This window comes from Podarcis muralis, chromosome 4 (assembly GCF_964188315.1).
Source record: "Podarcis muralis chromosome 4, rPodMur119.hap1.1, whole genome shotgun sequence".
Taxonomy (NCBI): domain Eukaryota; kingdom Metazoa; phylum Chordata; class Lepidosauria; order Squamata; family Lacertidae; genus Podarcis; species Podarcis muralis.
This window is the reverse complement of record NC_135658.1, coordinates 41,173,842-41,200,675: the sequence shown is the minus strand read 5'-3', so window position 1 is coordinate 41,200,675 and position 26,834 is coordinate 41,173,842. Positions and strand designations below refer to the sequence as shown.

The 26,834-nt window shown below is 40.8% G+C and overlaps 1 protein-coding gene across 4 annotated transcripts in view; it reads right to left on the bottom strand.

Annotated features, from left to right (window-relative positions):
* Positions 1–26,834, bottom strand: part of EPHA6 (EPH receptor A6) — a 365,265-nt gene that overhangs the window by 79,128 nt on the left and 259,303 nt on the right. For all 4 annotated transcript variants that reach the window (XM_077927237.1, XM_028726795.2, XM_028726794.2 and 1 more), the window contains 4 exons: positions 22,298–22,406; positions 17,243–17,313; positions 12,466–12,591; positions 9,514–9,699 (listed from right to left, as the gene is read on the bottom strand). In XM_077927237.1, coding sequence (XP_077783363.1) covers positions 9,514–9,699; positions 12,466–12,591; positions 17,243–17,313; positions 22,298–22,406 — 492 coding nt within the window. The remainder of the gene's footprint in view (positions 1–9,513; positions 9,700–12,465; positions 12,592–17,242; positions 17,314–22,297; positions 22,407–26,834) is intronic.

Below are 26,834 nucleotides of genomic sequence, written 5' to 3'. Positions count from 1 at the left end.
TGGAAAAACCACATTTACCAGACTACTTGCTGCTTGAGACATTGCTGTTACACCAGGATGTGCAAGGGTGAGAGGGAAAAGAACTATACGGTGGTACCCCTACACAACTATTAATACCATTAGATATTATCTCTCATTAGCTTATGGTTTTGTGAGTGTTTCTGCCATCTTATCATGTGTTATAGTAGCAGTGCTATTATCTTGTGATTTAGAATAAAAATAAGAAAGCTTAATTACACTGCAACAACACAAGGATGGAATTTTCTCATGCTGTCAACACATCCGTTTGCAGAAGCTTTAAGAACACTTTTAAAATAGTTATGAACATAAGGAAGCATGACAAAGAATCAAATCTGATGAGGTGGTGACAGCAAGAATTTTGTCTTGAAAACATGATTCCTACTATATAACTCCTAGAACAGAATGAACGAACTAACCGGTCTTTAAGATCCATCTACATATGCCGTGCTTTTCTTCTTAAAAAATGTTTAGGGGTACTCTCATTTTGACTCAGTAAATGGACAAAAGTACAAAGATTCACAAAATGTTTAGGGGTATGCGTCCCCCCAGAAAAAAAGCACTACACATATTTATAGTTTGTTTTATGGCCCAAACTGCTGTTTGCTTTTGTGTTTCAACATTGGGAAAGGTCTCCTAAAAGTCAATTGTTTAAAAGGAACAGGAATTGCAGAAAGGTAGATTCAGGCATAGACTGAAACTTCTGTTAGGATATTTCCGTTCCACCTTAAGAGAGAGCAGGCTTGTGAGTCACAGAGTCTGCGTATTTCCTGTTGAGGATGTTTATGTTTGCTGTTTCCTTTCGATTTCAGTCGGTCAGAGACACTGACACAGAACGGTCATGTTTTTCCTTTGTTCTGTTCAACGCTAAATAAAGTCTGTAAATTATGCTCTCTTCTGCGGTGCAAGCTTTCTGGCTGTGGTTTCTGCTGATAAAGAACAGTGTGCACAAGCCTGGAATGTGGCAATCTATTTCTGAGGCTTCGTGTCGCTAACTGCTGGATCTGCCTGGCTACGGGAGATCGATGGAAGTCCGGCAGCCGGCTTGGGGCCATGATGGACTATATCTCCCTGGCAGTTTCCCAACAACAAGGTTTCGGGCCCAGATTCACAGCACCTACAGGAGAGTAAAGCTGCAACAGACTGCGTTTGAGAGGTACGTGGGAAAAGCGAAAGGAAGGGAGGCTTTTCTGTTTTACCTCGGACGGAGCCTTTGAACTCCGGCAAGGCTTAATTGGCCTGGGAGCCGAGCCAAAAGGCATCGTGATTAATGAGCTGCCACGATAAGGAGTCTTTGAAGGCATAAAGGCTCACGGCTCAAGTAAAAGCTGGAATGGAGTTTTTCCACGCTTTTGAAGCTTCAGAGGCCACTGAGTGCCCAAAGTTACATGGGCAGAATTATGAAACCTGGGCAAAATGGTGTGAGAGTTTGCTGCGTCAGTTTAGGGTGTGGCACACTGTATCTGAGGCCCCCCCAGTTCCTCTGACAGAGAGATGGAAAGCCGATGATTCGAAGGCGATAGACGTAATAGTCTTATCCGTATCTCTTGAGGAAATTAAGACGCTGGCTGGCAACACCACTGCACGTGGAATGTGGTATGCTTTGATGAAAGCTCACAAGTCAGTCATCCCAGCCCAGAGTTTGACTGCATCGGAGGTCCTGGCTGTTTCCCAGAATGCGAGTGAATGCAGGGATGCTGAGGGCACCGGTTGCAAGCTGCAGGGGGAGCTGACCGTCACGTCATCCCAGGCAGCATTCCAGCCTCCAGGGGGAGCCAAGGAGTCGGCAGCTGAGAGCTCTGTTTCTCGTGAGAACCAAGGTCATCGCCTTTGCAGAGGCCGGAAAAGCAAAGGTAAACAGGCGTCTGCAGATGGCCAGGAGCGAAGGGAGGGTGAAGAGCCCACGCCAGGGAAAAACAAAGCTATGTTTGCTGGCACAGCTTCACCAAAGGCTAAAGGCACGTCTGCTGACCAGAAGCAGGGGGGCAAGCTGCAAAAGCCCACGCCAGTGGAAGACAAGGCTATGTCTGCTGGCACAGCTTCACCAAAGGCTAAAGGCACGTCTGCTGGCCAGCAGAAGCAGGGGGGCAAGCTGCAAAAGCCCAAGCCAGTGGAAAACAAGGGTTTGCTTGCTGTGAAGGCTGCTCCAACAGCCAAAGGCAGCTTTGTTGTTGATTCGGGCTGTACCCGCCACATCTCGAAGGATCGGCACCTCTTTATCTCCTTCAAGCCTCAAGAAGGAGAGATCCACCTGGCTGATGGAAGGACGTTGCAAATTGCAGGAGAAGGGACTGTGAAACTTGCAAGTTTGCACACAACCATCAGCGGTGTACTATATGTTCCAGGCGCTGCAAGCAATTTGTTGAGCGTCCCGCAGCTTACTGGGCGTGGTTTTCAGATTTCCTTCAAGAGGAGTGTCTGTGTCATCAGTAAAGGCAAAGAGGACTATTTGCATGCAAAGTTTATGGATGGTTTGTTCCATATAACTTATGAGGACACTGCTGTTGTATCTAATGCTGATTCTTGTTGTGTTGCACAAACTAACAAAGTTCTTCATGCAGGTTGTATTCATGAAGCGCATCGAAGGTTTGGTCACCTCTCTTGGAAGGCACTGGCCAAGATGCCAGAGGTGGTTGAGGGTTTGAATATCAAACCCTGTAAATTTCATATGAAATGTGTATCTTGTGCAGAGAACAAGGTGAAGGTTGCTCCAAAAGGCAAAGAGTCTAGCAGGCAGGCTTCCAAGCCCTACCAGCTAGTGCACGCAGACCTGGTTGGGCCACTTACGCCCTCTTTAGGAGGAGCAAGGTTCTTCATGGTTCTAATTGATTCTTTTTCTAGGTACATTCATGTGTTTTTGCTCGAACAGAAATCGCAAGCGTTTCCGAAGTTTAAGGCATTCTGTGCTTGGTTGGAGAATGCTCACGGTAAACGTATTTCCTGTCTGTTTACCGATCGGGGCGGGGAATTCACTTCTCAGCAGTTTGAAGCTTTCCTGACTGAGAAGGGAATCCAGCATGACATGTCAACCCCCAGATCGCCATGGATGAATGGGCTTGCGGAGAGAGCAAATCAAACATTGCTGCAAGGAATGAAAACCTTGTTGCATGATGCCAATCTCCCTGATAAGTTTTGGGGGGAGGCTTTAGGGAATCTGGTTTACTCCGTTAATCGCAGATTGTCATCACCCATTGGTTGTACCCCCTATGAGAAGATGTTTGGCAAGAAACCCAACACCAAACACATGAGAATATTTGGTTCTGACATGTGGGTACGCACCCCACAAACCAACAAGCTTGGGAAGCGTGGGGCACATGGTTTGTTCATGGGGTTCTAATTGATTCTTTTTCTAGGTACATTCATGTGTTTTTGCTCGAACAGAAATCGCAAGCGTTTCCGAAGTTTAAGGCATTCTGTGCTTGGTTGGAGAATGCTCACGGTAAACGTATTTCCTGTCTGTTTACCGATCGGGGCGGGGAATTCACTTCTCAGCAGTTTGAAGCTTTCCTGACTGAGAAGGGAATCCAGCATGACATGTCAACCCCCAGATCGCCATGGATGAATGGGCTTGCGGAGAGAGCAAATCAAACATTGCTGCAAGGAATGAAAACCTTGTTGCATGATGCCAATCTCCCTGATAAGTTTTGGGGGGAGGCTTTAGGGAATCTGGTTTACTCCGTTAATCGCAGATTGTCATCACCCATTGGTTGTACCCCCTATGAGAAGATGTTTGGCAAGAAACCCAACACCAAACACATGAGAATATTTGGTTCTGACATGTGGGTACGCACCCCACAAACCAACAAGCTTGGGAAGCGTGGGGCACATGGTTTGTTCATGGGGTACGAAAAAGGTGCATACAGGGTATGGATGACTAACTCTAAGTCCATAAAGTTCACAAGGAGTGTTGAGTACAATCCTAAGTGGGGGGGAAATGTGGGAATTTTCCAGAGTTACCCAGAGGAGGATGAAGGTGATGTCAAGCGAGCAGCTAAAGCTGAGGAAGCTGCTGAGGATGATGAGGATGAGGATGATGATGATGATGATGATCAGAGTTCGGATTCCAGTTCAGTGGGCGGCGCTGCTGCTGATGTCAGTGAGAGTGATGACACAGCAGACTACAAGAGTGCAAAGGCCTCAGTCAGACCATCTGATGCGTCTGACAATGAACTGGAAGAACCACTGTTCACCATTGGTCATTTTTCTCCTAAGAAAGAGGAGATGAGTCCAGAAGACTTGCGTCTAGTACGTAGGTCTGAAAGGGCGACCAAAGGCAGACCTCCTAAGAGGTATGCTGATGAGTTTGCTAAGACAGCAACTGCTGTTCTTAGTAGCTCAGAGAAGGTGTGGGAACCTTCAAGCTTCAAAGAGGTTCAGGAGTTAACCTCTAAAGATGCTGAGCCTTGGCTTAATGCCATGAAGGCTGAAGTTGATTCCTTGAACAGGAACCAAACTTGGGAACTGGTACCGGTAGTCCCAGGTATGAGACTGGTTGGCAGCAAATGGGTCTTCAAGGCCAAGACAGACCAGAATGGCAAGGTTGTCAGACACAAAGCCAGATTGGTTGCCAGAGGTTTTTCACAGGTACCAGGACAGGATTACCACGAGACCTACTCACCCACAGTCAAATATGAGAGCATTCGGCTGATGCTCAAGATCGCTGCGGAGGAGAAACTGCATGTTTCCCATCATGACATTAATACAGCTTTTTTGTACGGGATTTTGAACGAAGAGCTGTTCATGCTTCCACCAGATGGGATGGAGATACAGAAGGGAATGGTCTGTAAACTGCGGAAATCCTTATATGGTCTCAAGCAGAGTGCTAGGTGTTGGAACACAAAACTCACTGAAACGTTGCTTTCTCTAGGTTTTCACCAGGGCAAAGCTGATCCATGTGTGTTTGTCAAGGAGGAGGGGCAAAACAAACTGTATTGTTTATGTTTTGTTGATGATCTTCTGATGTTTTGGAAGAATCAGGCTTTCTATCAAAGCACCCTAGCTCAGCTGAAGGAGCACTTTGACATGAAGGATCTTGGTGAGGTATCCAACTATCTTTCTCTGCAGGTGGAGAAGGACCAAGCAGGCAATTTTCTGGTACACCAAACACAGAAAATTGCTGATGTATTAACCAGGTTGAATTTGGTTGATGCAAACCCAGCAGACACACCGATGGTGACAGGTTACCAGGTAGATAGTACTGCTGAAGCGTTTTCTGACACAACGCTGTACAGATGCATTCTAGGCAAGCTGAATTTCATTGCCAGATGTTCAAGACCTGACATAGCTGTAAGCTGTAATCTGCTTAGCAGACATGCCAACAATCCTACGGTTCAGGATTGGAAAGCTCTGAAGCGCATAGCCCGCTATTTGAAAGGGACTATGCACTACAGGCTGAGGTTCACCAGTCAGAAGACTGGAGGTCTTGAAATCTTTGCAGATGCAAGTTTTGGAAGTGACACCACAGATGGTACAAGCACTTCTGGAGTATGCTACATGTACAACCACTGCCTGTTTGACTGGTTGTGCAAGAAGCAAACAACAGTGAGCCTAAGTTCCTGTGAAGCAGAACTCAATGCTCTGTCATTTTCACTCATGGATTGTGAATGGTTGATGCAACTGTTTAAGGACATCGGGGTTTCTGTGAAATGTCCTATACAAGTGTATCAAGACAATAGATCGTGTTTGGCTTTGCTGAACTCTGAGAGTTGCAAGCAAAGAACCAAGTACTTGCAGATTAAGCTACATCGTGCAAGAGAGTGTATTCAGAAAGGACTGATTCGGGTGTCCTACATGGCAGGAAATGAAATTCCTGCTGATCTGTTGTCTAAGGTTGTTAACAAAGAACAACTTAAGGTTTACACACAGAGGTTGCAATTGGGTGAACCACAGGTACTACAGGTTACACGGAAAGGGGGAGGATGTTAGGATATTTCCGTTCCACCTTAAGAGAGAGCAGGCTTGTGAGTCACAGAGTCTGCGTATTTCCTGTTGAGGATGTTTATGTTTGCTGTTTCCTTTCGATTTCAGTCGGTCAGAGACACTGACACAGAACGGTCATGTTTTTCCTTTGTTCTGTTCAACGCTAAATAAAGTCTGTAAATTATGCTCTCTTCTGCGGTGCAAGCTTTCTGGCTGTGGTTTCTGCTGATAAAGAACAGTGTGCACAAGCCTGGAATGTGGCAATCTATTTCTGAGGCTTCGTGTCGCTAACTGCTGGATCTGCCTGGCTACGGGAGATCGATGGAAGTCCGGCAGCCGGCTTGGGGCCATGATGGACTATATCTCCCTGGCAGTTTCCCAACAACAAGGTTTCGGGCCCAGATTCACAGCACCTACAGGAGAGTAAAGCTGCAACAGACTGCGTTTGAGAGGTACGTGGGAAAAGCGAAAGGAAGGGAGGCTTTTCTGTTTTACCTCGGACGGAGCCTTTGAACTCCGGCAAGGCTTAATTGGCCTGGGAGCCGAGCCAAAAGGCATCGTGATTAATGAGCTGCCACGATAAGGAGTCTTTGAAGGCATAAAGGCTCACGGCTCAAGTAAAAGCTGGAATGGAGTTTTTCCACGCTTTTGAAGCTTCAGAGGCCACTGAGTGCCCAAAGTTACATGGGCAGAATTATGAAACCTGGGCAAAATGGTGTGAGAGTTTGCTGCGTCAGTTTAGGGTGTGGCACACTGTATCTGAGGCCCCCCCAGTTCCTCTGACAGAGAGATGGAAAGCCGATGATTCGAAGGCGATAGACGTAATAGTCTTATCCGTATCTCTTGAGGAAATTAAGACGCTGGCTGGCAACACCACTGCACGTGGAAACTGAACTACTTTAGTGTAAGCAGTTTTCAAAATGAAGCTGCTTTACATTTTACACCAGCCTATTAAACTGTTTTTCACTGATTAATTATCTGCCTCTGAATTAATCTGTTCAATTTAACTATATTTCCCTGTAACCAAAAGTTCAATATAGGTTCCTTTTTTAAAGATATTGTATGGTTAGCTAACTTACAACAAGCAAAAGCTAGCACAGTATTTTTCGCTCCCTATTACTGCAGCATACCAAACTTGTACCCTGTTGTTTCATCTCTTCTTCACAGGTTCTTGAATTTTGCACCAGCTGTGTTCCTGGGATCAAGGTCCTCATTTAACTGTAATTTCCCCAGATACCCATGTCCTTAAATTGGGTGTCAGGTGCTCTCATAACAACATGGCTTAGGGCCCTATGTGAAGGATTCTACTGAGCATACATGGAGCCCTGGGATGCCTGATGTCTACACTAAGAAATCAAGGTGTAATGGAAAAACCACATTTACCAGACTACTTGCTGCTTGAGACATTGCTGTTACACCAGGATGTGCAAGGGTGAGAGGGAAAAGAACTATACGGTGGTACCCCTACACAACTATTAATACCATTAGATATTATCTCTCATTAGCTTATGGTTTTGTGAGTGTTTCTGCCATCTTATCATGTGTTATAGTAGCAGTGCTATTATCTTGTGATTTAGAATAAAAATAAGAAAGCTTAATTACACTGCAACAACACAAGGATGGAATTTTCTCATGCTGTCAACACATCCGTTTGCAGAAGCTTTAAGAACACTTTTAAAATAGTTATGAACATAAGGAAGCATGACAAAGAATCAAATCTGATGAGGTGGTGACAGCAAGAATTTTGTCTTGAAAACATGATTCCTACTATATAACTCCTAGAACAGAATGAACGAACTAACCGGTCTTTAAGATCCATCTACATATGCCGTGCTTTTCTTCTTAAAAAATGTTTAGGGGTACTCTCATTTTGACTCAGTAAATGGACAAAAGTACAAAGATTCACAAAATGTTTAGGGGTATGCGTCCCCCCAGAAAAAAAGCACTACACATATTTATAGTTTGTTTTATGGCCCAAACTGCTGTTTGCTTTTGTGTTTCAACATTGGGAAAGGTCTCCTAAAAGTCAATTGTTTAAAAGGAACAGGAATTGCAGAAAGGTAGATTCAGGCATAGACTGAAACTTCTGTTAGGATATTTCCGTTCCACCTTAAGAGAGAGCAGGCTTGTGAGTCACAGAGTCTGCGTATTTCCTGTTGAGGATGTTTATGTTTGCTGTTTCCTTTCGATTTCAGTCGGTCAGAGACACTGACACAGAACGGTCATGTTTTTCCTTTGTTCTGTTCAACGCTAAATAAAGTCTGTAAATTTTGCTCTCTTCTGCGGTGCAAGCTTTCTGGCTGTGGTTTCTGCTGATAAAGAACAGTGTGCACAAGCCTGGAATGTGGCAATCTATTTCTGAGGCTTCGTGTCGCTAACTGCTGGATCTGCCTGGCTACGGGAGATCGATGGAAGTCCGGCAGCCGGCTTGGGGCCATGATGGACTATATCTCCCTGGCAGTTTCCCAACAACTTCCACATTACTTGAATGAAAAGTTTTGTTTTGTTGAAAGGACGCTGCAAAATCAGATATATACTTTTAGTATTTTAAAAATTACTGTGCATATTAGTTTGTATCATAGCTAATAGACAATAAGCTGATTGTCTGCCTGTTGCACACTATTGCCAAGCTTAGCATTCTCCATTTAAATAGCAGACCCTCATCCATTTGATGCAATTGGCTTAATTACACAATATATAGTGTAATAAAACATTTATTCCTGATTTGTTTTGCATATCCACAAGTCTTCAGAAACCCTATGAACTTACCTGCAACTATGAATATGAAATATTTGCCCCTACAATGAAGGTCACTATTATTTGTTCTACCCCTGGTCATTTTTAGTTACCTTTTTGTTAAGTGGCAGAAGTATTAATAGCTAAAATGATAATCCACAAGTACTGTATACTATAAAATTATGCAGATTATTGCGTTTGTCTTCCCTTTTAGATCTTATGGGGAATATTCAAAACAATACACTGGGTACAATTTATTTTTACTGATGATACAGAATTTGAATAGGACAAATCAGAACCAATATACTGTACTTTTCCATCTGTAAGACACCCCCATGTATAAGACCCCACCTTATTTTTGGCGACTCAATTTTAGGAAAATGAGGGGAGATGGCCCAGAATTGTTAAGTCTCTCCCCCCATGCAGCTGCGGGCAGGAAACACCCCCCAGATCGCTCCCTGCTTGCTGCAGCATCAGAAGAAGCCGTGCTCCTGCCAACGAGCTGGCTGGTGGTGCGTCGCTTCTCCCCCACATGCCACTATCCGTGTATTGGACGACCCCAGTTTTTTGACATGATTTTTGAGTAAAAAAAAAACCTTGTCCAATACATGGAAAAATACGGCAAATATTTAATCAAATGAAAAAGGGCATCACAAACAAGAGATATGCTATTTTTCATTGTGAATGTGGTTCCAGTGTAGTAACTAGGCAAAATACCCTTTATATGTGCTTTTCCTTATTAAGCAGCACAACTGTATGTGGAAACTCGCATCTGAATTGGGATAAGTGCAGCAAAAAGACAAGAATTATGATATGAAAAAAATGTCCTAAGCTACTTACTTTTTGTAACAACTCCTTCAAGGCGGATAATATTTGGGTGGTCAAACTGCCCCATTATACTAGCTTCTCGTAGAAAATCTCTTCTCTGTCTGTCCACATATCCACCTTTCAAAGTTTTAATGGCCACTGGAATCTCCCTTTTCCCAGGTGTTTTCAGGCGACCACTGCATACTTCTCCAAATTCACCTTAAGTTAAAAAGCAGTTGGTTAGATTGTTAGCAGTGCATGTGTTTAAGATCTAAGCCTTTGAGACAGATGTCATTGTAGCAGTTTCAAAATTTAATGCCTGAATAAGTACGAACAGTTCCAAAAGAATCCTTTCACTTCAATGTGTGCTCAAAGCATGTAAAAAATGCTTAAAGGTAAAGGTACCCCTGCCCGTACAGGCCGGTCGTGTCCGACTCTAGGGTTGTGTGCTCATCTCACTTAAGAGGCCGGGAGCCAGCGCTGTCCGGAGACACTTCCGGATCACGTGGCCAGCGTGACGAAGCTGCTCTGGCGAGCCAGCACCAGCGCAGCACGCGGAAACGCCGTTTACCTTCCCGCTATAAAGCGGTACCTATTTATCTACTTGCACTTAAGGGTGCTTTCGAACTGCTAGGTGGGCAGGAGCTGGGACCGAAAGACGGGAGCTCACCCCGCCGCGGGGATTCGAACCGCCGACCATGCGATCGGCAAGTCCTAGGCACTGAGGTTTTACCCACAGCACCACCCGCGTCCGCTAAAATTTTTTAAAAAAACATGCTTAAAACCCTACAAATTATAAATAGGATCTACACAGGAATAAAGAATCCTAATTAGTGAGTTAAAAGATGGAGAAAACAGACCAAGTCACATACAAGAAAACATCAAATAAACATTCAAGGAAGTACAACTGCATTCTATTCCACACAGATGAATAAAATAACTATCTAACCTCTAAGGTCCATTTTTGGAACTGTGTATTCAGGCATCCTTGAGAAATGGAAAAATTACAATAGTAGTGTGGTCATGTGTCCTACTTTAAGAGGGCAGTTCTTTGTTTGAAGGAGTCCCCTAAGAATTGCCCACTCCAAGTTTGCTGTAAAAACAAAACCATTAAAAGGGAGAACAAGCATCTTGAAGCTGCCCATTAGCTTCTGGAGACCAGACTGCACACTATGGTGAAATATCCTGTATTTTTATTTAAATTTATTAATATTTGTATCTTTTTGTATAAATTAGTACATGCACATTTATGCATATCTTGCCCTCTTTTATCCCTTTTTTAGTGTTATGGGTTACACCTCCCCCACAAGAAAACTTTTTCCTAAAAGGAAATCATATGTCTAATTTCACTCATAACCATTGGTGATATTTAACCACCACTTTTCAACTGCTAATTTTGTTGTACCAGGTAGTAGCATATAGAAAATAATCCTGATATTTCTCAGAATGACTTGTGAAGATTTGTTTTTTCTTATGAGTTTTTTTCATCGCTGCTACCTCTTCTTTAATCAGTCTTCGCAGTCCAAGAGGAGCAAAAGGATTCACATTATCAGCAATGTAGTTAGCTGATACAGCTATAAAACACCACTATATTAATTCCTGAGGTAAACAACACCTCTGTTGGTGGACATTTTCTATTATAGTGTAATTATTAATTCCCTTTGCTAAAAATAAGTTTTTTGTAGATACTCAAGCACTAACAGAATTTCAACTTAAGACTGTGTTTTTAAATATAGAAGAAGACGACATACATCACAGTTGTGGCTGGGGTTATTATAAATTGTGAGCTGAGAGGCAAATGAAATTCAGGAAAGTACAGGTGGTGAAAACTGCATTATTAAGAATAGCCGTTCACACAAAAATACAGTTGTAAAGCCTAATAAAGGCTTGGCTAAGTAAGTAAGCTGTGCTAATAAGAAAGACATTCTAGCATTCCTAAACAAATTAACAGAAATCCAGTCTAAAAATCTGTTGTGCCACTTCCATCCACAAGTGGAAATTACGACGTTTACTTGTACATAAATAAGCCACAACTGCCCTGCCTGTCAGAAAGAAGAGGAGGGATTATGGGGAAGGGTAGACCACTGCAGAACCTTACAGAGAACTAGTAATAATCTCATATTTATGGAAGGACTTCCCCCTCCCACAGCCTAATTTTAATAGTTCATGGTCTCGACTTGCCTTAATAACAAACTGCAACAATTTTGTTTGAAGAACTGTACTGACCTGTACTATTCTTGTGCTGCTTACTAGAAGGCCATAAAATAAGGAAATTAAGGCATAGAATTTTGAATTAATTCTATACCAAATAGTAATTTCCATTCAAATAAAAATAAGGTTGCATTTATTACCTTTTTAGTGCAGAAAAATGAAATATAAATCTTATTTATAAAAAAATTAGTTCAATATTCTATGAAATCTCTCTTGGAAAAAGTAAGCCAAGTTAGAGATTATTTCAAATATGATTTCTGGCCTAGACATAGAGGAACATATATATGTGTGGACAAACACAATCAAACAGTCATAAAAATACAATTCAGAGGAAGTGACCTAGTGGGTAAATTCCATATGAAGCAACAGAGCAACTAGCTGCTGAGATGGCATATGTTACTGGGCAGCCTGTACAAATACAGATGGCTGGGAAGCAAAAAATAATAATACCCATTGTGTTCTATTTGCCACAGGAAGAAGCAAAAGCAATTCAGGCATGGTAAGGTTCTAGATCAGAACCAGAACCTATTTCCTTCTCTTACAAGACCAACTAACCAACCAACCAACCAACCAACCAATAAATCAATTCATGTGGCTAAATATGTGTAATGATTTGAGTGATACTTTGAAGTATTTTCACCTATTAGAAAACTATATTCCTTTTTTATACAGCATTAGATTCCCATACAGGTCTTGATGGAGTTGATCAGCTTATCTGTATTAAAAAGAGTACATATTAGTTATACTTGCAAATGAAGTGTGATGAATTTTTACCTGCCCCGATTACTCTCTCAATACGAATTCGTGATGGATCGATCTCCTTAGCAAACTCATGAACAGCAAGGGATGGGTCTTCATACGTGTCTGGATCAATGTATGTTTTAGTTCCTGGGAATCGCACTGAAAAACCAGAAATATTGTTTTTGCTTTAGACAGAAATAATTCAGGCAACACACACACAGGAAAAATAAATCAAATCAAATGGGACTATTATGAAGTAGTTAATAATCATAACGGTAAATCTAATTCCAGATTCCGCTTCCTTCATATACATCTAAGAACATTTACTAATTACCAACTAATTTTAACAGAACCTTCTTCTAAAAATCAACTTTAACTCAAACGTTATGTGACTACTGTACTTACGGATAAAACTTGATGTTATTAAGTACATAAATGACCACTATTGTACTACCCCCACCCCTCAGCAGACAGTGGGAAGGGGGCAGGGACTTACATGTCCTATTGGCAGCTGAACTGCTACTTATTGGGGCAAGAAAGGGCAAGAAGGGCAGTTTGGTTCAAGTGGAGGCAATCAAGCCAGTCCTGCCACTGTGTTTGCAACACACTGCCCTTTCCCCCACTTTCTTCACCCCTCTCATCTGCCTAGCAAGCAACAGCAACTTATTTGCTGGAAAGTCAGGAAACTGTCTCTGTCCACCATGTACCCACTGGGTTGGGGCTCAGATTCCATTCTCCCTTGAAGCAATTGATGGAGAAAGGGAAGTGGTTTAAACTTGTCTTCCTTGTAAGTTAGGCAATATGCCAGTTGTTGTTAAGTATGAAAGTGAGAGCTGGACGATAAAGAAGGCTGATTGCCGAAGAATTGATGCTTTTGAATTATGGTGCTGGAGGAGACTCTTGAGAGTCCCATGGACTGCAAGAAGATCAAACCTCTCAATTCTTAAGGAAATCAGCCCTGAGTGCTCACTGGAAGGACAGATCGTGAAGCTGAGGCTCCAGTACTTTGGCCACCTCATGAGAAGAGAAGACTCCATGGAAAAGACCCTGATGTTGGGAAAGATGGCGGGCACAAGGAGAAGGGGACGACAGAGGACGAGATGGTTGGATAGTGTTCTCGAAGCTACAAACATGAGTTAGACCAAAGTGCGGGAGGCAGTGGAAGACAGGAGTGCCTGGCATGCTCTGGTCCACGGGGGTCACGAAGAGTCTGACACGACTAGATGACTAAACAACAACAACTTAAGCAATATGCTGTCCTAGGCTTCTTTAGGAGGAAGGACTAGCTACAAATTTGATAAATATAGAAATATAGTGCTATAGTACATAAGAGTACTATGTACATTCCAAAACCTCCCTTCATTACACCCACCCACACCCACACAGTATGCATGCCTTCCAGTGCTGTCTGAGATAGTTCCTTTTCTTCTTTGTTGAAGGGGGATGGGGTGAGAAGCTAGCGCCTCAGGAGCCGGCTTCCTCCTCTTATTTATTATTATCAGTTATTTATATTCTGCATTAATTGCCTTTCCACTTAAAAAGTGTCTGATGTGATGCACAGTAAAAATACAGCAGTTCAAAACTTTTATCTGCAGCAGGCACCTCCCATGCATTTCACAGTCTAATTGACAGCTAAATATATGCTGTCTCCTGCTCTTTTCATGCTGCTTTCTTCAATCAGGTAATCTGACAGGTTGGTCTGTCTTCTCTCACTTCCTCAAAGTGGCTGCATGACGGCAGATTGGCAAGATGATTTTTAAGTGGTCCTGCAGTGGCAGTTTAGAGGGGAGAGGCCACTTCAGCTCAAATCACCAGGAGTTGGATGGTGAGCAGGTCACAAAGTTGCTTTTGTCTTTTCTCTCTCTGTTCCCCTTTCTATGATTAATTTTATTTATTTATTACATTTATATGGTGTTTATAGGAGGGCTTTGTGTACATGCAGTCCTTGATGGGAGTGTTTTTCTTTTGTCTCATCAGATTTCTTTTTTTAAAGCAACATTCTTATTCTTACCTGCCCCAGGTATACTAGCTGTACTTTGCCTCTCAACCGTCCCATCTCACTGTTCTATTGTTAAAACAAAAAAAATTCCTTCCAGTAGCACCTTAAAGACCAACTAAGTTAGTTCTTGGTATGAGCTTTCGTGTGCATGCACACTTCTTCAGATACACTGAAACGGAAGTTGCCAGATCCTTCTATATAGTGAGAAGGTGGGGAGGGGTATTACTCAGAAGGGTGGTGGGAATGGGTGATTGGCAGATAGCTGTGATGAGCCTGTGGACGACTCTTAACGACTGCAATAGGTCTTACAGGAAAAAGCAAGGGGTGAGAAGGTGAAAAATGGCTTTGTCTTGTATAATGAGATAAGAATCCAATGTCTTTGTTCAGACCAGGTCTCTCCATGGTTTTAAGTTTGGTAATGAGTTGCAATTCAGCAGCTTCTCTTTCCAGTCTATTTCTGAAATTCCTTTGTAGTAAAACAGCTACTTTGAGATCTTGTATAGAATGTTGTGGGAGATTGAAGTGTTCTCCTACTGGTTTCTCTGTTTTGTGATTCTTGATGTCAGATTTATGTCCGTTTATTCTTTGGCGTAAGGTTTGGCCTGTTTGTCCAATATAGAGAGCTGAAGGACACTGGGTTGATGGACTTCCATTTCATGCGGCTCAATATGGTGCCTTCCATAGTTCCAGTTACAGATAGGTAGCCGTGTTGGTCTGCCATAGTCAAAACAAAAAAAATTCCTTCCAGTAGCACCTTAAAGACCAACTAAGTTAGTTCTTGGTATGAGCTTTCGTGTGCATGCACACTTCTTCAGATACACTGAAACGGCTTAAGTGTACACTTAGAGCTCCACCTTCTCACTATATAGAAGGATCTGGCACCTTCCGTTTCAGTGTATCTGAAGAAGTGTGCATGCACACGAAAGCTCATACCAAGAACTAACTTAGTTGGTCTTTAAGGTGCTACTAGAAGGAATTTTTTTTGTTTTGACTATGGCAGACCAACACGGCTACCTATCTGTAACTGTTCTATTGTTGTTAGGGAGAACAACACGGAAGCAGGGAGCTTGTGGTTAGGAAGAATGATAAATTGATTCATGTTGAATTTTTGGACAGGCTACATTGATATTACACGCTTTAAATATGTGGAAGAAATGGCATTGAATTCAAAATTATTGCCTCCTTTGTGATCCATTTCTGCTTTTCCTTCATGGAAATTATTTCACTATGAAAATGTTAGAAGTGAGAATGAAATCACAACTAAAGGGATAAACATTCATTTTTGGCAAATAAGTGTGATGTGGTTTCTGGCAGGTGTAAGTTAGAAAGTTGAGAGAAAATCACATAAGGAAGAGCAGGTGGAAATTAACAAAAACATTTTCAACACAGATAAAATGCATTTATTTTGAAGTTTAAAGAGGTGGTAGGGAGTTATCCCTACAGCCCCAAACAAGCACCCTGGAATAACGTAGGTTTAAAATATAATGGAAGACTCACTTTGTGGTACACTTTTGATCTATAAGTGGAGGGTTTGATGTTTTTAGTAATTTGACATTTTAGATACATAGACACTTCCCTCATAACCCCGCTTGTACGCAAAGTACCAGGGAGAACGGAAGAATTCTGTTTAAGTTAGGGCTGTCTGCAATTTCTTGGACATTGCTAGGATTCTTCCGTTGAAAATGGTGTCCTGGCGGAATTTTTGGATGTCAGTTGCCTATGTCTGGGAAAACAACCTGGAATGCTGATTTTTTATTTTTTATTTTCAAATTTACAAAAAAATAGCTTAAAAGCTTCAGTTTTGTTGTTGTTGAGATTAAAAAAAGCAAACAAAAGCAAACAAAAGCAAACAAAAACTCAACAACTTTTGTGTCTGGATTCTCATTGCAACCCATTGCAACTCAATTTAAGTTGCCTCTTGTCCAAATGGAATCCTTATGTCACTAGAAATGTAGCTAGATTTTATGCAATAGCCACAAGTCAAAGGAAGCAAAAGTTCACACAGCTCCACAAACACTCATAAATTGTCACAGCTCATAGTCAAATTCTATTTTAAAAATACCTTTTAATATAATTTATATTTCCTTGGATACATATTTTAAATCTATTTAATTAGTATATTGATAGTTATATTCTGCTTTGACCATTTTAATGTTTATTTAAAACTTATGCTGAAATTCTAGTTTTTACTATGTTTATTATTTAGTCGTAATAATAAACATGTCTGAGCAGGAGTGGAACTAGGGATGGATGGATCTATAAATTTCAATTTCTCATAATAATATACAATTGTTTATATGTGATTTTGCCCAATATAGACACTTTTGCAACACAAATTTCCCTAATATAAAACATTTTTGTATGTTATTTTCACGAATATATTATTTTATGCATACTTTACTAGTATATGCATTTTTGTACACATTACTTAGCTAGAGCAAAAATTGCAAAATTCAGATAAGTGCAAATTTCAAAGTGTAGCTGTGTTTTGTGAATTAGGTAGATGTACCTTTAAATGTGAGCTGAACTGAATCTCTCTACCATCTCTAGGTGGAGCCAATCACTTCAATGTTAAGAAAAGTTTTTGTGGAGTTCATGGTGTTTCCCTCAACATGAAGGTACTCTTTTTATGTGGAGCTCTAAGTGTACACTTAAGCCACAAGTAAATTTAGGAGGTGTGGGTATATGATAAGTCGTGGAAGGATAGAATGTTTCTACCTCTTTCAGCCAGATATAAGAAGTGAAAATACATAAAAAATACAGTGATCATGCTTCATTTAAATATGAAACATCACCGATAGCTTTGCTTACAATGTCCATTTTGCAAATGAGCTCTTCGTTTTTCTTCAGACTTCATTTTTGCCTTTATATACCACTGGCACCTTTAAGAAAATGAACACCATTTCACTTTTTTAAACGCCACAGAAGGAATGACATTGAATTTACATGCTGATTATTTTTCTTTTATGAACTAAACTTACAAAAGCCATATTAATTGTAGAGGGCAGCTAAAAAAACAGCAACCAAATAAAATAATGGCATGCTTAGTAATAAATAACTGTACTGAAGCCCTTTCCATTTATTTAGTACCTGTGAAAACCAAACTCATGAAGGTACTTCTGAGAATGTGCTAGCAAGAACTACCCTGTAGGCACCAAGACATGGATGAGCAACACATCTAGAAAATGTGTGATTGGTGTTACTCTGAAAATGACCCAACAATGCACAAAGCTCCACTGACAGCGACAAGAGATTTGATGGACCAGGGTTCTTGTCTCAGTAGAAGGGGCCTTATATTCATTCATGCATGCATGCATGCATACATACATACAGGGGCTACTCAATACATTAAAAAGGTAAAGGTTTGGTCATGCTGGCCACATGACCTGGAAAGCTGTCTGTGGACAAACACCAGCTCCCTCGGCCTGAGGTGAGATGAGCGATGCACCCCATAGTCACCTCTGATTGGACTTAACTGTCCAGGGGTCCTATACTTCGTCAATACATTCTTGGAAATCCCTTCACATATTCATTATTGAACACCTGAAGAGGGCTTAGGTATCAAAGAAGATCCAATACTTTTTTAATGTATCTACAATGGGAACACAAACTTTCCTAATCTATGTGAAAATATCTGTGCAAAAAAAACGTTACTAGGAACCACTACACTCTTGGATGACGCTCCACATGACTAAGAAATGAAACCAAGGATGGGGTTAGGCTGCAAGCTGTAATACAGCTAAAAGGGGCTAAATCTGTCATTTACCAAAACAGGAGCTTGCAGGGGTAGGATTGGCTCTACCACCCAGGCATTTCTCAGTTTCTGATGGGCCTGCTGTTCTAAATGGGGAAAATCCCATTGGGTTACTGCAAGTCATATGAGCCCAATGGCATCTACTCCTCTTTCCCCTAGGATAGGAATATTTGTATTCAGTTCTTCAGTTTATATCCTGCCATTTCCTAGTCACTCAGGGTGTCTCACATTTCAAAAAAATTATGAACAGCTTCATACAATAAAAATTGTAGTGTTCTTCTTAGAGCCTTCTTTCCTTAATTTCACTCCTCCTCTTTAATTTTTTCATTGATTCCTTTGCCTTCAATAGCTCCCAGAATCATCTTTCCTTATTCCCCTATGATCATTAATTCATTACCAATGTTTTTTCATTAGCCAGTCCCTTCCTCTACTTCTCATCCATTTTGTCCATTTCATCACAGTCTTTTGGTTCAGGTTTCCCCCTCTTACAGCCATTTTCGCCACTGGGCTCAAACTGTCCCTTTGGAGTTCTTGGACTTGCACTCAATCAAATTTCTACTTCTTTTAGCCTTCCTTACCTAGTCAAGCATCTTCCCTTTTTCCTTTTCCCTGCTAAAATGAGCTTTAACTTTCTTCAGACAATCTGGATGCTTTATGAACATTCTTGTGCTGCTGGGAGATTCATTTCTTCCCTAGCAAAAATATTCACTAACATCACATATCACAGGAGCTTCACTTTGTTGCACAGATTCACTGAACTCGGAAAAATCCCATAGCAATATAGAAATCTCATACTGCTCAAACCTAAGTTTTAATTCTCTCATAATATTTTTGTGATTTTTATTCATTCAAAACTTGGCATGCCGATTTGCTGTTAGCAGGTAAAGCATTCAGTCAAATACAGATGCAGGTGCTTATTTCCTTCTGACTCTTCAGTATGAATAGACTCATCAGCAGCCTTGTGATTCAACATTGCATCAAATTGCTAATTCTAAATGGTGAATCAGAACACATCTGTAGCATACCAGCCCAATCTTCCACTTTGAAATTTGCCTAAGATTCTATAACATGTTGAATATTTGTTCTGAATTGCCCTGTCTCTTTATCCTGATGTTTACGTAACTTCAGAAAATGAATCCATATCTTATGTAATTGAAAGAATGTAATTCAACAGGGATACATTAAAAGAATAGTTTCCAACGTTCTTAATGTTATCTAATAAATGTGGTGAAACAAGAAGAAATCAAAATATGACTCTCTCTTTCCACTAAAGTGAGAAGCACACTTCAGAATGTCATTTGTTTGCTGAGCAAAATCATTTCAAAGGTCTGTGGCTTTGAAATGTTTGCATTTATCCTGTCTTATTTGATGTCTGTTAGTAAAGCTATTTACAGACAATCTTGTGATGTAATTTGTCACAATTGCCTTTCAAAAATATTATCACCCATAATTTTAACTGCAAAGTGAACCATAATTAGTTATGTGAATTAAATCTGTACATGATGGGGCTCACCAGAAAGTGGTACAGTAATTCTTACAATGCTAGATACTTCAAGAAAAGCTAAAAATTTATTAAGTGATCGCTAAACAGGACTTCAGACTCTCTATGTGCAAGGATAATATACTAATTTCCAAAATTATTGCCACTCATGTGTTACATTATAGGAGTTGTATTCAATGGTGTCTGTGTGCAAGAGGAACGGGCTTCTGCTTGCACAATGGAATTTCATCTTCCTCTCTTCCCACCTGCAACCCCCTGTGTACCTCCCACCAATTGTGCCCCAGAGCAGATTGGTACAGGGTGAGGAAGAGAAGAGGAAGGTGAATTTCCATTATACCAGCAGGTCTACAGTGCAATGTTTTTTATTTTATTTACTAAAATTTCAAGTTTATTCTGTTTATGCTTGATAAAAACACTGTTTCTAAGAGCAGATATCCAACAGCAGAAAACTTTGTTTCCTACAATGTTGATCGTTTCAATGCTCAACTTTCATTTAATCTTTTACTTATCACTGTAGCTGGAAAAATAAGGTAAATCTGAGTACCTTAGAGTATAATAGGTTGCAGATTCATCTCTTGCAGTGGAGGCATGTCTATGATTATTTGAATAAAGCTAAGGCATTACAGACCACAAACCCTCCAAGTGTCCCGATTGTCCATGGACAGTCCCAGATTTACAGAAGCTGTCCCAGTTTCTGATTTGATCCGGCTTTTCCTTGGACGTCCCTGTTTTCATCAGAGGGTATGGAGTTATGTGACCCCCAAGCCAAGGAGATAAGTAACTACAGTGGTACCTCAGTTTTCGAACACAATCTGTTCCGGAAGACCGTTTGAGTTCCGAAACGTTCGAAAACCAAAAATTCAAGAAAGAAGCCTCAAAACGGAAAACTCAATATGGAAGCTGTGTTTCTGGTTCAACTTCCAAGGCACGTTTGAAAACCAAAGCATTTACTTCCGGGTTTACGGCGTTTGAGTTCTGAAATGTTCATCAACGGAAATGTTCGAAAACCGAGGTACCACTGTATACAACTTTTAGAATACATTGGAAGGGAATGTATAGGGAAGATTTTAAATGTTTTATTATGTTTTTATATAAGTTGGAAACTGCCTAGAGAAAGGGTCAGCAAACTTTTTCAGCAGGGTCCACTGTCCCTCAGACCTTGTGGGGGGGCTGGACTATATTTTGAAGGGGAAAAAATGAACGAATTCCCATGCCCCACAAATAACCCAGAGATGCATTTTAAATGAAAGCACACATTCTGCTCATGTTAAAACACCAGGCAGGCCCCACAAATAACCCAGAGATGCATTTTAAATAAAATGACACATTCTACTCATGTTAAAACACCAGGCAGGCCCCACAAATAACCCAGGGATGCATTTTAAATAAAAGGACACATTCTACTCATGTTAAAACACCAGGCAGGCCCCACAAATAACCCAGGGATGCATTTTAAATAAAAGGACACATTCTACTCATGTTAAAACACCAGGCAGGCCCCACAAATAACCCAGGGATGCATTTTAAATAAAAGGACACATTCTACTCATGCAAAAACACGCTGATTCCTGGACTGTCTGCGGGCCAGATTTAGAAGGCGATTGGGCCGGATCCAGCCCCTGGGCCTTAGTTTGCCTACCCATGGCCTAGAGCGACTGGGGCAACCCAGTCAGATGGGCAGGGTATAAATAATAAAATTGTTATTATGGAATAGGATGACCCTATTTTCATCAGAGAAATGTTGGAGAGTATGGCATTATATATTTTGAAGAAGTTCATAAAAATAATAAGTGGTAACATTTCAAAGTGTTAAGTCATAACTCATGCTTTGATAAGGAGGCGAGTTTCCCTCCAAATGTATTTATTTATTATACTGGAAATAATGGAGGGGGAGATGGTTTTCCCCACCATAAATTCAAAACGGCTAAAAATGTTACATCTATAAAACCCAACACAAGAGGACACTTTTGCTCATCACATTCCTCTGTCGCTCAGGCTAAGGAATAGTCTAAACATTTTCAGATTATGTGAAGGTGGTGAAATGCGATACAGAGCAGTCAAGAGTGGTTTACACTTCAGGCCCCATTTTCACTATACAATTAAAGCTGTATCATACCACTTTAAACAGTCATGGCTTCTCCCAGAGAATCTTGGGAACTGTAGCGTGTTAAGAGGGTTAAGAGTTGTTAGAGGAGACAGCTTATTCCCCTCACAGAGTTACAATTCTAAGAGTGGTTTAACAGTCAATCCCGCTTCCTAGGTAACTCTGTAAATTGCAGTTTCGTGAAGGGAATAGGAGTGGGTCTCCTAAACACTCTCAGCACCCTTAGCAAACCACAGTCCTCAGGATTCTCTGAGGGAAGCTATGGCTATTTAAAGTAGTATGATATGGCTTTAAATGTCAAATGCAGATGGGGCCATCAGACCTAACTGCCCTTCCAAGGAGCCCAGTTTCCCCAGCATTGGCACAACACTGGGACTTGTTAGGTCAAACACAGATACACTTCGGACATTTTTTTTCCTTGAAAAGGCAGGGTATAAATGTAACAAACAAAATATCAAATAAATATTGCCCTGCATGAAAATGAGTTACGATACCAATGTTAATTACCTTCCAGTAATGAGGAAGAACAGAGTGAGGATGACTAGGAGCGTGAATCCTCCAACAGCAGCTGTGGCAATGACAAGAATCTGCCCCTGTTCTGCTGCCATATCTGAAGCTGAAACAGAAACACACAGGAGTAAATCTCTGAATAATGGTTTTATTTAGAAGAAATTACATTACTCTACCAGCCAAATGCATCTGTTGTTAATAACAGCAATTGCTATGATTTGATTGGTGTTTCAGCAAAAACAGAACAATAACATTTGCTTTTGGAGTAAAATGACAGTGGCATAATGCCGAGGGCAGGATAGAGGTAATGGGGTTTTGTTTTCTTGTCTAATTTCTGAAAGCAATATTGTAATAGCTATATATAACCAGCATTTTTTAGGACTGAAACATTATCTACATATCATTTATCACTTATTCAGCATTTGGGTCTACATTATTAGCAGATAGCATGGTGGGGTATTTGCACCACACTGACCTTGTCAACCACCCCACCCCACCCCACCCCAACCCTCTACCTCCCAGTAAGCAGCATCAATGGGGGTCCAATGCCACCCCATCATGCAACTGCACTTATAACAATCCCAGTGAGCATCACAGCTAGTGATCCAATGAGCCCTGTTATTCATGCAGATATTTGAAACTAATGAAGGCAATCAAAATATGATAGTAGAATCCAAGGTTAAGTGGAGGACCAGGTGTTTTCTGCTGTGGCAACCAGAATGTGGAACTCCTTACCACAGTATTTTCAATTGTCCTCCACTTTATTAGTGTTTTTCTGCTCCCTGAAAACACTATATTATTGTTTAATTAATTCTTCACCAATGAGGTTTTTCTGTGGTCTCAGTTTTGGCTCTGAAGTTATGTTTGGTAATGGATTTATGTGTAACTTTGCTTAATATTACTTGTTGCCTTGTTTTCATTTTTTCATCGTAAGATGTCTTGATTTCCTCCAAGGGGAGCCTTTTTTACAATGCAAAAAGGAGTCACAGGAGGCATAATACAAAATTGGGCCCACAGAGGGGACGTATCAAAGGCTTAAAGACCCCTGGTTTCTTATCTGGACCACTTCTTCCTAAGCCTGCAATTTGCTTTTAACAAATCATTCATGCAATTACTAATTGAATGGCATAGTGTCTAGTTTTGCCCTCGATTTTTAAAGAATTCTGCCTGTAGCTTTTAATTTCCTCTGAATTTAGCAAGATCAGTTTAAAATAAAATGAAAATAAAAGCGGTGGTAATTCTGCCCAATTTGCAATGCACACTGTAATTATATTCCTGGCAATAGTTTCCTGGTATGTGATGACAGCAAATGACAATAGTGCATTTCATGTCTTTTGTCATAAACTATTCACAGACAAGTCAAGCATGTGAAGTGGTGAAGTGACTGCAGAATAAGTGGGGAGCTGAAGCTTTTTATGAAATGCTAAATAACTAATCCCCCAAATACCAAATAGCTAGCTATTCTGAAGCAATTTTACACTTCACATCATGTTCTGCTCCTTAGTGTCCCAATTGCTTGGAAAAATTCTACCTAAGAAAATATGATGCCACACAAGTAACTATGCATGTAATAGCACAGTTCCTAGGAATGCAGTTCAAATATCGAATGCAATCTTTGAACTACCAATAGGTGCTTTAAATAAAGCAAAAAGATGCTCTGAAGCAATAAAAAGGAAGGGAAATAACAGCGGAGTGCACATTGCTATCATCTAGAAGATGCAGCTCTCTATAGATAAGATCAGCACAAGAAGAGGTTTGACTTGATTATCGAAGTCAATTGATACAAAAAAAGATGATCAAAACCTGAGTCCAGACAAATGCAAATCCATTAGCTTCAGGTGTCCAGTGGAACTACTGACTTTTGTTCTCACATAGACCAACAGAGGAGACTGTTTAAAACTCTGGGTGTCTTCAAAAGCCATTTGTGACCAGGAATTCAGGGTGACAGCATAAGCTGCAATTTTTGCTAAGCAAGTGCAAGCTTAAATGCAAATTATTCGTTGGCTCATAGAATGGTAGCATTGGAAGCAATATAGTGTGACTTATGTAGAAATGTACTTCCTGAGCATCCCCCCCCCCCCGATGTCTAGTTTACAGTACTGTAAGACTAAACCAGACTGGATCCCAAGGCAGGGACAAATGAACTTTATAAGCTATCAGACAACTAACTGCCTACGGGTCTGGATCATTAGGAGTACAGTCATACCTCGGGTTAAATGTGCTTCAGGTTGAGCGTTTTCAGGTTATGCTCTGCAGTGACCTGGAAGTAACGGAGCGCGTTACTTCTGGGTTTTGCCACTCGCGCATGTGCAGACGCTCAAAATGACGTCATGCGCCTGTGCGGAAGCGGTGAATTGTGACCTGCACACATGCAGATGCGGGTTGCATTTGCTTCAGGATGCGAACGGGGTTCCGGAACGGATCCCGTTTGCATCCAGAGGTACCACTGTATATTAGGAGCTTAACTGAAATTATTTATTTCCAATTGAAATAACACATGCAAATGTCACCAGTTTGATTCCTAAACTACAATCACACCAAGGACAAAGGAGCTAGCACAGAGGGGAATTTCACTGTGGGATAGGAACATAGAAAGCTGTCTTAAGGTGAGTCAGACCATAGGCCCATATAGCTCAGTAATGTCTGCTGTGACTGGTAGTGCCTCTCCAGGGTTCCAGACAGGAGACACTCCCAGCTCTGAGATGCTGGGAACTGAACCTGGAACTTTCTGCATGCAAAGCAGGCACACTACCACAGACTCTTTCCTCAATGATATAAACAGTGGAATATAAACAGAATTGTTTCCATTTTCTGTCTGGGTTAACATTTTTTAATTTAAAAAATCATTATTTACAAATAATTATAAAAGCCTGCTGGCCCATCTAGTTCAGCATCACATTCTTACAGTTGCCAGCCTGTGGGGAGCTCACAAACAGCAACTGGTAGTTAGAAGCATAATTCTTGGCTGCATGTCATGGAAGACCTGCTTCCTGTCTTACAAGCCTTTCCCACCTGGCCTGGAAGGTCAGGGCCCCAACTGACTCTGGCTATAAAATCTTAGGCTGCTGAAGAAGCCAGAGACTATCTTGGCTGTCTCTTAGAGCAAACCCAGGTCACTGAGCCTGGCTTCCACAGCCACCACCCACCACGAACCACCATTGGCAGGAATGGCAGCAACAGCAGCTGATATGTTCTATGATTGCGATAACGATTATATTTTTGCTACTGATGATGTTTTAAATGTGCATTTCATATTTGACTACCTTTAGTAAGGTTTTATTTTGAAATCTTTAAGATAATAATTTAGCTTCCTGTTAATTATGCTTGCTTTGAATTGTTTTATTTGATGTTTTGATGTAGGTTGTAAACCGCTTGAGATTTTTCCCCTTAAAAATATAAAGCACTATAGAGATGAAATTGATAATAATAATAATTCTCATTTAAAGCCATCCAAGTTGGTGGCCATCACTGCCTCTTGTCTTGTGGGAGAAAGTTCAATAGCATAACTATATGCTGTTTAAGGAGGTACTTCCTTTTGTCTGTCTTCCAACATTCATCTTAATTGGGTGACCACAAATTCTGTCTCTGTTAAGAGACAGAGATAAAAGCTTTTTCTCTCCCTACCTTCTTCACGACATGCACAATTTTATACACCTCTATCATGTCTCCTCTTGTACATATTTTATTTAAACTAGAAATCCCCAAATGTAACCTTTCTTCACAGGGGAATTGTTCCACTCTGGTTCCATTTTCTGAACATTTTCCGACTCTACAATAGCATTTTTTAGGTGAGCTGACCAGAACTGCACACACAAGCCACAAGCGTGGCTTTTAAACATCTCCTCATTTTAGTAACATCAATGGGTATAACTAGCTTCTCTTTCATATCGAACCTTAGACTGAAAAATCATGTACATCTCCAGCAGTGAGAAAATATACACTAGGACCAGTACTGAATTACTATGTAATCAGTCCACACACAGCCAGGAGTCAGCAGTTCTTTTCCTTTTCACAAGGAGTGGATGTCTCCTATTTTTACTGTACAGCATGAAAAAAGGTGACTTGAACTTAATTTAAAGGGTGCAAGTATTTTTCTTTAGCAGGTTGAGCATTCAGCCATCTGTGAGCTGGCACCCTATTACCAGCTCAATTTTGTCTGCAAGCTACATGCTTTAGTTATTGCAATTTGACATCTATCAGCCAGCAGACCCTCCAGCAGAGTGAAAGATAGGAAAGTGACAGAAAGACAGCTGGACAGATAAAAGGGAGCAGCTGTAAGACATATAGGTACAAACTGCAGGGACTGGAGCTCTAATGGATAGGAATTAACTGTCAACATTTTAGATAGATACAAAAGGGATTAAAAACAACAGAAAGAAAAATGAGCTTTTTAAAAGCATGTATCAAGGTTCTGATGAAGTAACCTTTAATTCTCATTTTAGATATACTGTAAAATCCTGCTGAATATATGGACAATCTTAAATATAATGAGAAATACATGAGGAAGAATCATGAAAAGAATTTGCAAGGTGTC